At 42.8% G+C, this 15,123-nt stretch overlaps 1 protein-coding gene across 1 annotated transcript in view; it reads left to right on the top strand.

The window, feature by feature from the left end:
- The first annotated feature begins 1,389 nt into the window (after positions 1-1,389).
- Positions 1,390-15,123, top strand: part of KCNK10 (potassium two pore domain channel subfamily K member 10) — a 97,278-nt gene continuing 83,544 nt past the window's right edge. The window contains exon 1 of the mRNA XM_060757119.2: positions 1,390-2,357. Within this exon, the coding sequence (XP_060613102.2) occupies positions 2,306-2,357 (52 nt within the window). The 5' untranslated portion in view covers positions 1,390-2,305. The remainder of the gene's footprint in view (positions 2,358-15,123) is intronic.

Raw genomic sequence — 15,123 nt, 5'->3', positions numbered from 1 at the left:
AACTTTGCACCTTCTAGCCTTGGTTTGGGTTGAGCCACGGCAGTCAGGGTGGTGTGAAACTTTATTAAATTCTAGAGTGTATATCAGGCATGGGCAAACTTGGGCCTTCCAGGTGTTTTGGAAGTCAACTCAATTCTTGTGGGAGTTGAAGTCCAAACATCTGGAGGGCTCATGCCTGCTGTATGTGCACCTTCAGTAGGAAGCACGATAGAAGTTTCTTGGGCAGTGGTTCTCAATCTTCCTAATGCCGTGACCGCTTAATACAGTTCCTTGTGTTGTGGTGACACCCACCACAACATTATTTGTGTTGCTACTTCATAGCTGTGATTTTGCTACTGTTATGAATCGTAATGTAAATATCTGATATGCAGGATGTATTTTCCTTCACTGGAGGTTATTTGGAACAAATAACCAATGTGCCCAAATTTGAATACTGGTGGGGTTGGGGGGGGGGGGATTGTAGTTGCTGGGATTTATAGTTCACCTACATTCAAAGGGCACTCTGAACTCCACCAGCAATGGAATTGAACCAAACTTGGCACACAGAACTCCCATGACCCACTGAAAATACTGAAAAGGTTTGGTTGACATTGACCTTGAGTTTTGGAGTTGTAGTTCACCTACATCCAGAGAGCACTGTGGGCTCAAACAATGATGGATCTGAACCAAACCTGGCATGAATACTCAGTATGCCCAAATGTGAACGCTGTTGGAGTTTGGGGAATATAGACCTTGAGATTTGGAGTTATAGTTGCTGGGATGTATCAATCAAAGAGCATTCAGAACCCCACCAACAATAGAAGTGGACCAAACTTCCCACACAGAACCCCCATAACCAACAGAAAATACTGTGTTTTCCGATGGTCTTTGGAGACCCTTATGACACCCCCATGCAACCCTCCCCAGGTTGAGAAACACTGTTCTTGGGGATCTACTTGACTCTGTTTTGTTTTGTTGTGTCTTTCGGTTTGGTCCAGGTACATTGGGTCTTTTAGAAGATGATGAAGAAGAGGAGGAGGAGGAAAATTGTTTTTCTATTCCTGTTATTGTTGCTGCTACTGCTTCAGGGAGGGCTCCCACCGACCCTCTTGTGTCTCTCCCCAACCCAACCCTCAGCTGCGACTGAGCCAAGCGCGTCTCTGCTGCAAAACTCCCCTCGCAACACTGCAATGCAATCGCCTCCCCCTCCCCTTCACCCTCCTCCTCCTCTTCCAGGCGAGGAAGGGCTCCTGCAAGTAGCCAGCCGCCTTGCGCGCCGCCCCCGCCCCAGAGCAACCTGAGCACGGCCCCTGCTCCCCGATGTCGTCACCCCCCGCCCACAGAGCCCCCCTCCTTTCTTCCTCGCAGCCCCCGCCCCCTCCCCTCCCTTCTCTCTCTGTGCCAACCAAAGCAAGGTGCCCCCGCCGAAGTTTCCCATCAGCTGCTCGAAGGCTGCCTTGGAGGTGGGACTGAGAGAGAAAGAGAGAGGCTGCTTCCCTGCCTCCCCCTCCTCTGTCTCACTCTTGCTGCATTCAGATGGGATGCTCGCCCCCACCTTCCCACTCGCCACGCGGATGCAGCTCCCCCCAACCCGCCGAGGATGACTTTTCTCCATCTCCATCTCCACCATCTCCATCACTGGTGTCTCTTCTGCTTTGCCCGCTGAGCCCGGCTGGAAGAGGAGCAGAGATGGGCTTGTTGCCTGCCTCCTCCGGGTGCCTTGGCACCACCTCTTGGCTTGACTGAGCGCCTGGTTGGATCAGCCCCTTTGGCCCCTCTCCCTCCCTCCCTCCCCACCTGAAGTCTCTCCCCATCCTCTTGGTCTGCATCTGGCTGGACGATGCATTCACGTGTGCGCCAGCCCTGTGTGTAATGCTGCAGTGGTCAAGCCAACACCGCCCGAGCCGCATCTGCAAAAAGAAGGAGCAGGAAGACTTGCCAGGCAGCTCTTGGAGCACATAGACAACAAAAAGGAAGAGGCTCCCCACCCACTCACCGACTTACCTACCCACCTTTGTCCAACTGGCTGTTGTTCTCTCCTCTTCCTAGTGGTACCAAAGCTCACTTGGGGATCTTCCATTGGTCCTTTCTTCGGCTCTCCAAGGCTCAAGCTCCTTCCTCCCTTGGCTTGTTGTCAGGTCCTCGTCCCTTTGTAGGCAACCCCCAGTTTCCCCCTCTAGTCTCGACTCACTCCAAGGGCAGCCTCTCTCCCCCTCCCCATTTCGAAATTAATGTGTTTGTTTGGCTGCAGCATCCAGGCAGGAGGAAAGCAAAGCTTGGAAACCCATTGAGTCTCTCTCTTCCCCCTCCTTGGGCCAAGGAAGCGATGAAATTTCCAATCGAGACACCAAGGAAACAAGTCAACTGGGATCCTCAAGGTTGGTGTGGCTTTTCTTGACTTTTTTTTTTTTTTTGCAACAGTCTATCACCATTACTTCTCTTCATCATTGGCCATGTTTTCCCTTTTTTTCTCATTCCTGGCAGAAAGGAGAGGCTTCAGCTGAGATTTGGAGAGGAGGTTTGTGTTGTCTATGGCCAGAATCACAGGGTTGTTGTGTTTTTTTCCCCAGGCTGTATGGCCATGTTCTAGAAGCATTCTCTCCTGACGTTTCACCTACCTCTATGGCAAGCATCCTCAGAGGTTGTGAGGTCTGTTGGAAACTAGGAAAATGGAGTTTATATATCAGGGTGGAAGAAATAACTCTTGTCTGTTTGAGGTGGAGGTGAATGTTGCAATTGGCCACCTTGATTAGCATTTAATGGCCTAGCAGTTTCAAGGTCTGGCTTCTTACTGCCCCGGGGGAATCCTTTGTTGGGAGGTGATTAGCTGGCCCTGATTGTTTCTTGTTTGAAATTCCCCTGTTTTTGAGTATTGTTCTTTATTTACCATTATGATTTTAGAGTTTTTTAAAAAAATATAAACCCATTTTTTGTAGTTTCCAACAGATCTCACAACCTCTGAGGATGCCTGCCATAGATGCAGATGAAGTCAGGAGAGAATGCTTCTGGAACATGGCCATACAACCCAGAAAACTCATAACAACCCAGAGAGGAGGCTTTGTTTGTTATTGTCGCTCTCTGTCCCGCCTCTCCCTGCCGACTCCCTCCCTTCTTGGAAGATGGTCAGTTACTACAGTCTTAGAGGAAGGAGGAGGGAGAGAAACTTCTCTGACTGGGGGAGGAATGCGGAGAAGACCAAATATGACATAATTTCCCTTTTCCAGTTGGTTTGCTTTGTACACTGTTTTCCTCTTTGGTGATGCAAACTTGTTAGGGTAAAATGTACAGTATGTGCGGTTGGGGAGGGACCTGAAAAGATGCTTTTTATTTTGTGGTGGTCTTCCATTGTTGCTTCTGGCATATTTTGTCTCAGGTAAACAGAGTGGTGTGTACAGATGGTGCTTATCCTGCTCATCCACTACGCTGCCTCAATGTCAAATGTCTTTTTGGCAACTACTTAGGATCTGCAGTAGAGTCTGCCTGGGGAGGGGGGGGGGTGTGAGTCAGAAGGTAAATAACAAAGCTTAAAGAGATATCCAACTATTTGTCTTCAACCCCCATTAACAACCACATAGTGCAGGCATGGGCAAACTTTGGCCTTCTAGGTGCTTTGGACTTCAACTCCCACCATTCCTAACAGCCTCAGATCCTTTCCTTTCCCCCCCTCAGTCGTTTAAGCTTTTAATTACTGTATTTCAATCTTAATGTCAAGTCAATATAGACTTTCAGACAGGCATGGGCAAACTTTGACCCTCCAGGTGTTTTGGACTTCAACTCCCACAATTCCTAACAGCCTCAGGTCCCTTCCATTCCTCCCTCAGCCGCTTAAGCTTTTAATTACTGTATTTCAATATTAATGTCAAGTCTATACTAAGGCAGGCTTAAGAGGCTGAGGAAGGAAAGGAAGGGGCCTGAGGCTGTTAGGAATGGTGGGAGTTGAAGTCCAAAACACCTGGAGGGACAAAGTTTGCCAGTGCCTGACTTAGTACAGCTGGCTTGGTGGGAGGTGAGGTTAACGTTCTGGTTTGGTGAAGACTATGTTGTAGGAAGAAGGCTTTGATGCTGGATGTATATATATATAGGAAATCGTGTGATCTTCATGTCACTGCTGTCATCTTCAGGGATGTTCTGTAAAACAATCTTTGAGTTGTTGAAAACGCATGCGCTTGCAGGTGCGTGCCTGTACAACGCAAACAAATGCTTCCTTCTAGCAATCTGAAAGGTTTATGTGTAAGGGTACAGAATGAGTAGTAATGTTTCTAGTTTAATATATTTCTTGGAAAAGAGGCAGAGAGAATCTTAGTGGATATGTGGAGATCATTTTATGGTACAGCAGTTTGAATGGATATGTTCATAGGCTCAAATGGCAAGTGTTAATACTTTTAGCATGTTTAGAAAAGAGGAGGGAAGCCAAACTTGTAATAATCATAATAGTAAACTTACTTACTTTTCTTACTTAGGATGCTGGTCCTCCAAGTGTAGTGTCTTAATAATAACAATAACAACAATAATACAAAAGCCAGCATAGTGATCTTGTTTGCTGTGTACTAGTCTTGTTATTAGGCCTGGGCGGTTTTGTTTCGTTAATTCATAATTCGTTAATAATTCGTTAATTTTTCCAATTACAAAATGATAACGAACCATTCTGGAGCAATCATTTAAAAAAAAAAACGAATTTTTAAACACGTTTTGTAAATGCTTCGTATTTCGTTATTGTATTCGTTTCGTTATTGTTCTGAGGTCGTTTTGTTATTATTTCCGCATGTCTGGGCCAGTTTTATGGTTTAATTAGTGAAAAAAAATTATAATATCACACCAACAGTCAAGAACAGAGGGAGAGGGAAGCTTCAGAAGTTTTTGGAGGTTTTTTAGCGTATTTCGCGGTCACATCCGCCATTACCGAATCGATTCGTTATTGTTTCGGAAATCGATTCGTTATTTTTTTACCATTTACGAAATTTCGTAAATATTGAACTTTTTAAAAGGAAAATTTGGTAATTATTTTAAATATCAAAACAAAAAAAACCCCCAAATACAAATCGATTTTAGAAACAAATTTTTGCGTTGTTACCCAGGCCTACTTGTTATGTATCAAATAATAATAGAATCATAGAGTTGGAAGAGACCTTGTGGGCCATCCAGTCCAACCTCCTACCAAGAAGCAGGAAAATCACATTCAAAGCACCCCCAACAGATGGCCATCTACCCTCCTTTGAAAAGCCTCCAAAGAAGGAGCCTCCACCACACCACATAATAATAATAATAAACTTTATTTAACCCTGCCCCATCTCCCCAAGGGACTAATACGTCTTTTGAAAGACAGATTTCCTACTTTCTGACTCACATCACTCTTTGTTTACTCTAACAGATGGATGGCCATCTGTCAGAGGTGCTTTGAATGCGATTTTCCTGCTTCTTGGCAGGGGTTGGACTGGATGGCCCACAAGGTCTCTTCCAACTCTATGATTCTAACTATACTCTAGAATGTGCATGTGCAAGGACTGCACCCAATTCTGTGTTGACATTTAGCATCACTTTATATTCCATAGCAGAAGGGTTGAATAATGAAAATATCACAGACATCTTAATGTCTGGAAATAAACAAAGTACTTGCTTTAACCTTTCTTACATAAGTATTTCTGCTCACAGAACATAACGAGTTGGGCATATTGATTATGAAATCATTATTGTGTAATTCCTGGGAGAATGGACGTCATATAGTTTAGTGCTTTTTTGTTGTTACTGTTTCTTTGGTTGTAAACAACACCCTCTCTCAGGTATAATGGACTCGATTCCTAAACAAAACACTGATAATTACTGAGATGACATTGGGCAGTGTCATATTATCTATCTATCTATCTATCTATCTATCTATCTATCTATCTATCCAAACACAATTTTTCTATCTGTTCTCTCTCACTCCAGATTGGACTCAGAGCAGCTTACAGTTGGCAAATTTCCATTAATATTTATTATATACAAATATATAAATACAAGACATTCAGCCATAAAAACAGATAAAAACATATAAATACAGTTAAACTATTATGGATTACAAGTTCACAAATAATCATACCATGAAAACTAAATTCACAAAATGTGAAGGGCTAGTTATATTTAAATGCTGGATCGAGATGAGTAGAAATAAAACCAAAGACATAGCCAAAAGAGGGTCAATTAAAAATACATATGGCTAAAGCCAGCTGTTAATTAATTGGCAGAGAAAAGCATCATTCTCTGTTTCCAACAGGTGGTTGGTTCCAGTTCACCAACTGCATTGAGAAGTTCAAGCCTCCAGGAGTCTGACAATCAGCCACTAGAGATGATGTGATCCTTTTCTCTAGGGTAGTAGGTTATTGTGTTCATTCCCACATTTGTACTGACATCTTGCATTAGTCACAAAGTGCAACCAAAGAAAGGGGAGGACACGCTTAGTTACTCAAAGCCCATTTGCAAATACTAGCAGGAGAACATTAGAGAAGTGGCTTGTAAGTTACCTTTCCACACATTTTCTTTAAAAGTGTTCCAACCTGTGAAATGAGGCAACTGAACAGGTTTTGGTCATCTGATTGTCATTCCAATCACAGAAATTGATGTTCAGATGCATGCCAGTGAAGTTGCAGTGAGTGTTCTGTGTAGCCTGGAACCATGCAAGGCCTTTAGCTAGCCTTGGAGTATGCCTTTTATCTTTTTAGTGGGAATTCCTTGGAGAGGAAATGATGACGAATTAGCCAATTCAGTCGGAAAGAGGCAATAGCAACCCATCACCCACCACTTCTTAGAAACCACCAGGGAACTCCCTGGTTGAACATTAGATAAAGTAGATTTTGGAGCTATGCAACTTCCTGTGAAATAGCAATCGGAAGGATCTATTTTCCTTTCATAAAAAACCCCACAATATTCATACAGGTCAATTGAAACAGGACGCAAAATTTCATTTATCAACCACCTTTCCCACACAGAAGACAATACTTGGGCCCAGAATTGCTGTAATAAGAATTGTATTCATGGGATCCTCCTGCTGCTGGAAGGGAGTTGCGAGGCAATTTCATAGATTTCTCATTTTTTCTGCATCGTCACAGTGGTTCTCAATCTGTGGGGCCCCAGATGTTTTGGCCTTCAATTCCCAGAAATCCTAACAGCTGGTAAACTGGCTGGGATTTAAGGAGTTGTAGGACAAAACACTTGGGGATCTGCAGGTTGAGAACCTGCTCTAGAAAGTTGCTTCAGAGTTTTGTAGGATCATTCATAGCCATTTGAGATGTAGTTGGTTCAGGAGGGGAAATCCATGAAAACTCTTCTCTTTTCTTCCAGGATCTCCTGAATATCAATCCCATTCAGAGAAGCTGTAGTCTGGTTCCAATATGTAAAGATATAAAAGTCCCTATTTGTACATTAAATACAAAATTCTATTGGCTTATTTAGAAATAGAAAGGGTAGAATCATTAACTTACATACAACAGTGTTGTCGAAGGCTTTCATGGCCGGTATCAGTAGGTTGCTGTGAGTTTTCTTGACTCTATGGCCATGTTCCAGAGGCATTCTTTCCTGACGTTTCGCCTGCAGACAAAATGTCAGGAAATGCTTCTGGAACATGGCCATATAACCCAGAAAACTCACAGCAACCCATTTGCACACAACTTCTGCTCAAGTTTGCATCACCAAAGAGGAAAACAGTGTCCAAAGCAAGTTGTAAAGGTAAAGATTTTCACCTGACATAAATTCCAGTTGTATCTGACTCTGGGGGTTGGTGCTCATCTCCATTTGTAAGCCAAAGAGCGGGCATTGTCCGTAGACACCTCCAAGGTCATGTGGCCAATATGACTGCATGGAGCGGCATTACTTTCCCACCGAAGTGGTACCTATTGATCTACTCACATTTGCATGTTTTCGAACTGCTAGGTTAACAGAAGCTGGGGCAGACAGCAGAAGCTCATGCCACTCCCCAGATTTGAACCTGCGACCTTTTGGTCAACAAGCTTAGCAGCTCAGCGGTTTAACTCACTGCGCCACTGGGGCTCCCAGAGCAAACTAACTGGAAATGGGAAATTATGTCACATTTGCTCATCTCTGCATTCCCCCCCCCCCCCGTCAGAGAAGTTTCTCTCCCTCCTCTTTGCTCATAAGACTGTAGTAATTTACCATTTTCCAAGAAGGGAGGGAGTCAGCAGTGAGAAGCAGTAGAGAGAGCGACAATAACAAACAAAGCCTCCTCTGGGTTGTTGTGAGTTTTCCGGGCTGTATGGCCATGTTCCAGAAGCATTCTTCCTGTCGTTTCGCCTACATCTATGGCAGGCATCCTCAGAGGTTGTGAGATCTGTTGGAAACTAGGAAAATTGGGTTTATATATATAAACAACTCTAAAATCATAATGGTAAATAAAGAACAACACTAAAAAACATGGGAATTTCAGACAAGAAACAATCAGGGCCAGCTAATCACCTCCCAACAAAGGATTCCTCCAGGCAGTAAGAGGCCAGACTTTGAAACTGCTAGGCCATTAAAGACTTATCAAGGTGGCCAACTGAAACATTCACACCTGCCTCCAACAGACAAGAGTTCTGGACATTCTATTGGTATATAAACTCCATTTTCCTAGTTTCCAACAGACCTTACATATGCCTGCCATAGAGGTAGGCGAAATGTCAGGAGAGAATGCTTCTGGAACTTGGCCATTCAGCTCAGAAAACTCACAGCAACCCATTTGCACACAACTTCTTCTCAATATATTTTATTAAGGCCGAGTAATATAATACAGTGAAATGATTTCATTTGATACAATAACTTTTCACAGTTATAACAGGTGCCCTCAGCCTCTCAAATGGCACAAATCATTTAAATAAGAAAGGCTGCATGAGGGCCCTGCAGTAAAAATGCTGGCACTCTGCCACTGATTCTAGATGAGGTTTGGCAAGTGGTTTGTTTGTTTATATCCATTTAGGTGTCCACAGGTATAAAATGTGGGATAATAATCATTATCTGATGTGCGAGGACAATGTTAAATCTAATTATCATCCGTTAAGTGATTAAGTCCCCAAATCAATGGAGCTATGCAAGATACAGTGCATTTATAACCCAATGCTAAAACAATTGCTTAGGCCAAATAGTTCTGAGTACAGCTGGTTTTCAGGACTACTTCTTTATTATTTTTCTGAATGCATGTACTGTGAACTGATGCTTGGCAGCTGTGATGATCTGGATGAGGGTGAACAAATTGAAATTGAATCCAGACAAGACAGAGGTACTCCTGGTCAGTCAAATGGCTGAACAGGATATAGGGTTACAGCCTGTGCTGGACGGGGTTACACTCCCCCTGAAGACGCAGGTTTGCAGCTTGGAAGTTTTCCTGGATTTATCACTGAGGTCTCGGCTGTGGCCAGGCGAGGTTTTGCACAATTAAAACGTGTGTGCCAGTTGCGCCCATACCTTGAGAAGCCAGACTTGACCATGGTGGTCCACGCTCTTGTTATACCTAGAACAGACTACTGCAACACTCTCTCTGTGGGGTTGACTTTGAAGATTGTTCAGAAGCTTTAAGTGGTCCAAGGGTTCCTTACTGGGGCAGCATACAGGGAGCCAAACCCCCCCCCCCCCCCCGTTACGGCAGCTCCACTGGCTGCCAGTCTGCTACTGAGCACAATTCAAAGTGCAAGCTTTAGCCTATAAAGCCCTAAATAGTTCTGGTCCAGGTTACTTGATTGAACGTATCTCCTTCTATGAACCATCATGAAAGTTGAGATCTTCCGAGGAGGCCCTGTTCTCCGTCCCAATTCCTTTGCAGGTGGGGCGAGAAATGGAAAAAAACAAAATATTTTGAAATTTCAGTATTTCAAATTATTACTTTTTTTAAAAAAATAAAATTACCAGGCCAGGCTCATGAAGCAGGATTTTGGAAGAGAAACGTCAGTGCTTGATAGGAGACACAGGAACACCTCTTATTCTACATCATTGAAGTGATTCAACCCATGCAAATTTGACAGCTCTTACGTCACGTGGTTTTTAGAGTTTTCTCCAGTTATATCCCGGGCCCTGAATCCAGAAGATGATCTCTGACCATCTTCTCCTCCCTCCCCTTTTTTGCACTGTTTCTGACATTTCCCTAATGAAGCATAATGGGAACTGACAGGAAGTCCCCCTGCAACATTTTTTTTTTTTGTGTTAGAAGCGAATTGAGAATATACTGCAAGTCGCTTCTGGTGTGAGAGAATTAGCTGTCTGCAAGGACGTTGCCCAGGGGATGCCCAGATGTGTTATCCTATGGGAAGCTTCTCTCGTGTCCCCTCATGGAAAGCTGGGGCTGACAGATGGGAGCTCACCCTGTCACACAGATTCGAACCGCCAACCTTCAGGTCAGCAGTTCAGCCCGCACAAGGGTTTAACCCATTGTGCCACTGCGGCTCCCCACAGAGTAAGATATAGAATGTCATTTTTCATAGATTGATAACATATCAGTGTTCTAAATTAGCACTCACGTATTTCAAAAGTTAAAATTGATGAATAAGTTGAAGCTGTTGGAAACATTGCTTTCCCAAGATTATTCATAGTTTGGGGCTTCTATGAAAAATGTGCACATCTTAATTTTTTATGCGGTCCCTGGATGGGAAGCTGTGGTTGACAGACAGGAGCTCACCCTGCCTTGCGGATTTGAAACACCAACCTTCAGGTCATCAGGCCAGCAGTTCAGCCAGCACAAGAGTTTATCCCACTGCGCCACCGCAGCTCTTCCCCATGGTATGGGAAGGTCTCCATCATACATTGTTCCGTCAATGGATTCGAAGTGTTTAGCAATGTGCGGTGGGAGGCAGTGTGGTATATAGTCATAACAGCTGTTTGGCAGTGGAATATTCTACCTGTGAGAGTCTCCTTCTGCCAGTTTAAAGCAGAGGTTGGATGGTCATCTGTCGGGAATGCTTTGTTTATGTATTCCTCCGTGGCAGGAGGTTGAACTGGATGCCCCCTGGGAGACTCTTCCAGTTTTATGATTCTATAATTCATTCCCATTTGTGTTGTAAAAGGACAAGGGGTGACGTGGGGATGGAGTGGGGAGCATGAGATGCTGAACACCCTTTTCCATCTTTTTTTGGGACTAATTTTCCAGGGCTTGATGTTTGGAACTTCTCTAGAGTGTTATGGCTATATAGCCTGGGAGCGTAAGATATGCACAGTTGCCACAGCAACGCGAGTGCTTTGGGGCTGTCTTTGTTGGGGACAATGTGAGCAAGCGCCTCCGCCTTAACAAGAAGTTTTTCAGAAATCTCCTCTTCTCTAGTCTCTCATCAGCAGAACTTACTCCATTATGATATATTGCTTCTGGGAGGGTATGCGACAGGATAGGTTATGCATTTAAATAGTCACGTTTAATTGGAGCTTGTCTCTTCCTCACCACAGAAAACCACTGCTTCTGAAAGGATGCACATGCAGAAAACAGGTTTTGTCTGTTTACTAAAGTCGAATATACAGTATATACCCGACATTATGTTTTCACAGGTACATGCATGCACATAAATGCAAATGCCATTCTCTCTCTTTTGCTTATATACATGTACAATAGAGTCCCACTTATCCAGTCTTTGTTCATCCAATGTTCTGTATTATCCAACACAGTCTGCCTGCCATTCGGATCCACGGCTGTTTCAATACATTGCAATGTTTTGGTGCTGAATTCGTAAATATAGTAATTACTACCATGTACTGAACTGCTTTTTTCTGTCGATTTGTTGTAAAACATGATGTTTTGGTGCTTAATTTGCGCCGGGACTGTGGCGCAGCTGGCTGGGAGTCAACTGCATTAAGATCACTATTGACTGAAAGGTCATGAGTTCAAAGCCTGCCCAGGTTGGAGTGAGCTTTCTGTGTAGCTTGCTGTCGACCTTTGTAGCCCAAAAATGGTTGCATCTGTCAAGTAGGAAATTTATTTACCGCTTATGCGGGGAGGCTAATTTAACTAATTTACAACGCCATAAAAATCTCCAGCAAGCAAGCAAAGAATGAGGAAGTACTCCATCAATGTCACAAGTGGACGGTGAAGCAACAGCTCCCCTAGTGGCTAGAATACCTTCATGAAAGCTGGAAAGTTAAATAGCCTCTGTGTGTCTGTCTATATATGTGTGTCTATGGCATTGAATGTTTGCCATTTATATGTATATTGTAATCCGCTTTGAGTCCCCTGCGGGGTGAGAAAGGCGGAATATAAATACTGTAAATAAATAAATAAATAAATAAATAAATAAATAAATAACGTAATTTGACATTTAATAGGCTTTTCTTTAATCCCTCCTTATTATCCAACATTTTTGCGTATCCAACGTTCTGCAGACCCGTTTATGTTGGATAAGTGAGACTACTATACATCATTCAGACTAAATGGCCAGACTGAGCATTTGTGTGTCCGCCCTGGATATTTAATACAATAGACACTCAGTTAACTGGAATGTAAGCAGTTGGGACTCTCAATCAGCCAGCAAAAAAATAGGAAGGCGTAACATTTTAAATTTTAAAAAGCTGTTTTTAAAATATAGTTAAACAGTAAAACATTAAGTTAAGTTTGTCTTGATTTGCTTTTAATTACTGTGTTTTAATATTAATGTCAAGTCAATATAGACTTTAAGGCAGGCATGGGCAAAGTTCAGGTCTCCAGGTGTTTTGGACTTCAACGCCCACAATTCCTAACAGCCTCAGGCCCTTTCCTTAAGTGGCTGAGGCTGTTAGGAATTGTGGGCGTTGAAGTCCAAAACACCTGGAGACCTGAACTTTGCCCATGCCTGCCTTAAAGGTGTGGTATAATATGGGGTTAGTAATGCTCAAGCAACCAGGAACTACTTTTAACAGGGATCTACTAATTCCTTTAGGTTCTGGTTATCTGAGTGCCTACTGTAACTGTGTAGAAGACGTAATTTCAGTGGGAGTTGTTTGTCATGCAATCACATAAGGAGAAAAACCTACTGAAATTCCCTCTCCTATACAGCCAGTAAAGGGCCCTTTTCTGTTTTCACTCTGGCAACCCTCCTTCACACACACACACTGTTCTTTTTTCCTCTCTTCATCATATCATTTGTGTGCGTGCATATGCTGCCCTGCATCCTGTGTAAGGAGAAAAATGGGCTATAAATAAAATATAATAAAGTAACTAAACAAACAAATAGGCAAATATGTATTATAAACCATGTTTATTATGCTGTCAAAACACAGCCAATGCAATGAAATTTGAGGATAGATTGGATACATGACAGCAAATCTGTTAAGGGAAGATGACTAAGGCTGGGACAATGGTTTATCCTCATGCAAAGTGAGCAACATGTAAATTTGATGAAAACAAAGAATGAGGTATTTGATTTCACCTGAAGAGAATGACAGAAAAGGTGATATGCAAGTAGCGCCAGGGAAATGCTCTTGGGAGCTGACAGTAGTTATCATGAGTTAATTTTGGGCTTTTGTTTAAGTTATAAATGCCATACTTTATGACTGCCACATGTGGATGAGAGAGATTCACTTATAGATCTATGGGTGATCTCTGGAGGGTAAATCCATACAATAGCAGAATTAGGGGCAATTGTTCTGCTCCCACATTATCTTAATGACTTGGAAGGTGAACTGTCTGCACAGGGAACAAACAGGATATTATATAGTTCAATCAAACAAGAATTTGTTAACTGACAAGAATTTTAGACTTTCTCTCCTAATGAGTCTCACTACAAAGATTTTTATGAGGAGAGGTGAAGTCTTTGTGCGATAGACACAGTTCTGGCCAAACTGAGGCTCTTGGATCTTTGTTTCTTCTTGTCATCTCTTTCTTGTATAGTGTTCAACTGTTTTAAGATGGTCTCAATATTTAATTCTGACTGGACTTGAATATAGCTCTGACTGGATGTGCTATTTTGTAGACCTTCCAGCCTTCCCTTCTCTTCATCTTCCAGTCATGAAAAAGGCTGACTCTTCCAAGAACCATCAGTGCCTTGCCTGAGGCTCTGCCCATGCAGGGATTTCTTATAGGGGCAGGACAGCGGAGGCTTCAAATGCAAAGAGGATGTCTACTGCCCCCCCCCCCCATAAACTGTACATAAAATTATTTATCCCTCTAACTAAAAAGGACTTGGGTAAACAGTGAGGGTCTTTATAGGGCATGGCAGTGATTATGACAAATTATGTATAGCTGGACCTGATTTATTGCAAATTAGAAAGAAATAGAAGAAGAAGAAGATTGAGGAGAGGGCAAGCTTGTTTTAAGACATGGAGCCACGGATTCAAATGACAGGAAAGGAGATTCAACCTAAATATTTGGAAGAGCTTCCTGATGGTAAGAGCTGTTCTACAGTGGACAATGCTGTTTGGGAGTGTAGTGGAGTTTTCTTATCTGGAGGTTTTTAAGCAGGGGCTGGATGGCTATCTGCTGGAAGTTCTTTGATTTTGTGTTCATGCATGCCAGAATGGGATTGTACTGGACAGCCTTTGGGATCGCTTCCAACTCTGATTCTAGGATTCTACAAGATACTTGTGTGCATAGAAGGATTTGGTGATGATTGTGCGAGACTGTATGCCATTGAACAAGTCTTAATTTACTGTAAATTAGAAGGCACAACTTACTAGCATGTGAAGAATCTGCTGCAGGGACAAACTCCTCTGCAGCACAGTAGTCACCATCTTATTCCTAATACAATATAATATTGTTGCTCATTTGTTGTCACAGCTGCTATGACTCAGTTTTGCTGAAGCCCAAACAGATTTGCCTCATTGTGAGCAACAACTAACCATCTGGTAGTCCTTCAACATTACCACCACCAACTCAGCTTGTCTTGAATGGCCTACAGTGAGACCAGACTAAAAAATAAGTCAGAAGAATGACAAATGAATCATAGCCATAAACACTGTAAATCAGACAGTTATCAAACAATATATAAAAGATCAGAAAATGTTCCTTACCCTTGGTCAGCAATTTATTTTATGAGAAGTCAAAGTGATGAACCAATGGAGCATAAAAGCACAGGGAGTTGCCTTACATTGAGTCAGACCATTGTTCCATCTACTCCAGTTGATTTTGATGTTGATTGGCAGTGGCTCTCTGCAGTTTTGAGCAGGAGTTTTTCCTTAACTCTACTTGGAGAATCATGGTATTCTTTGGACAAATTGCATTCAAGTAGTGACTCTGCT

This window comes from Anolis sagrei, chromosome 1 (assembly GCF_037176765.1).
Source record: "Anolis sagrei isolate rAnoSag1 chromosome 1, rAnoSag1.mat, whole genome shotgun sequence".
Classification (NCBI taxonomy): domain Eukaryota; kingdom Metazoa; phylum Chordata; class Lepidosauria; order Squamata; family Dactyloidae; genus Anolis; species Anolis sagrei.
The sequence above is the reverse complement of the archived record's forward strand: the minus strand, read 5'-3'. Positions and strand labels throughout refer to the sequence as shown.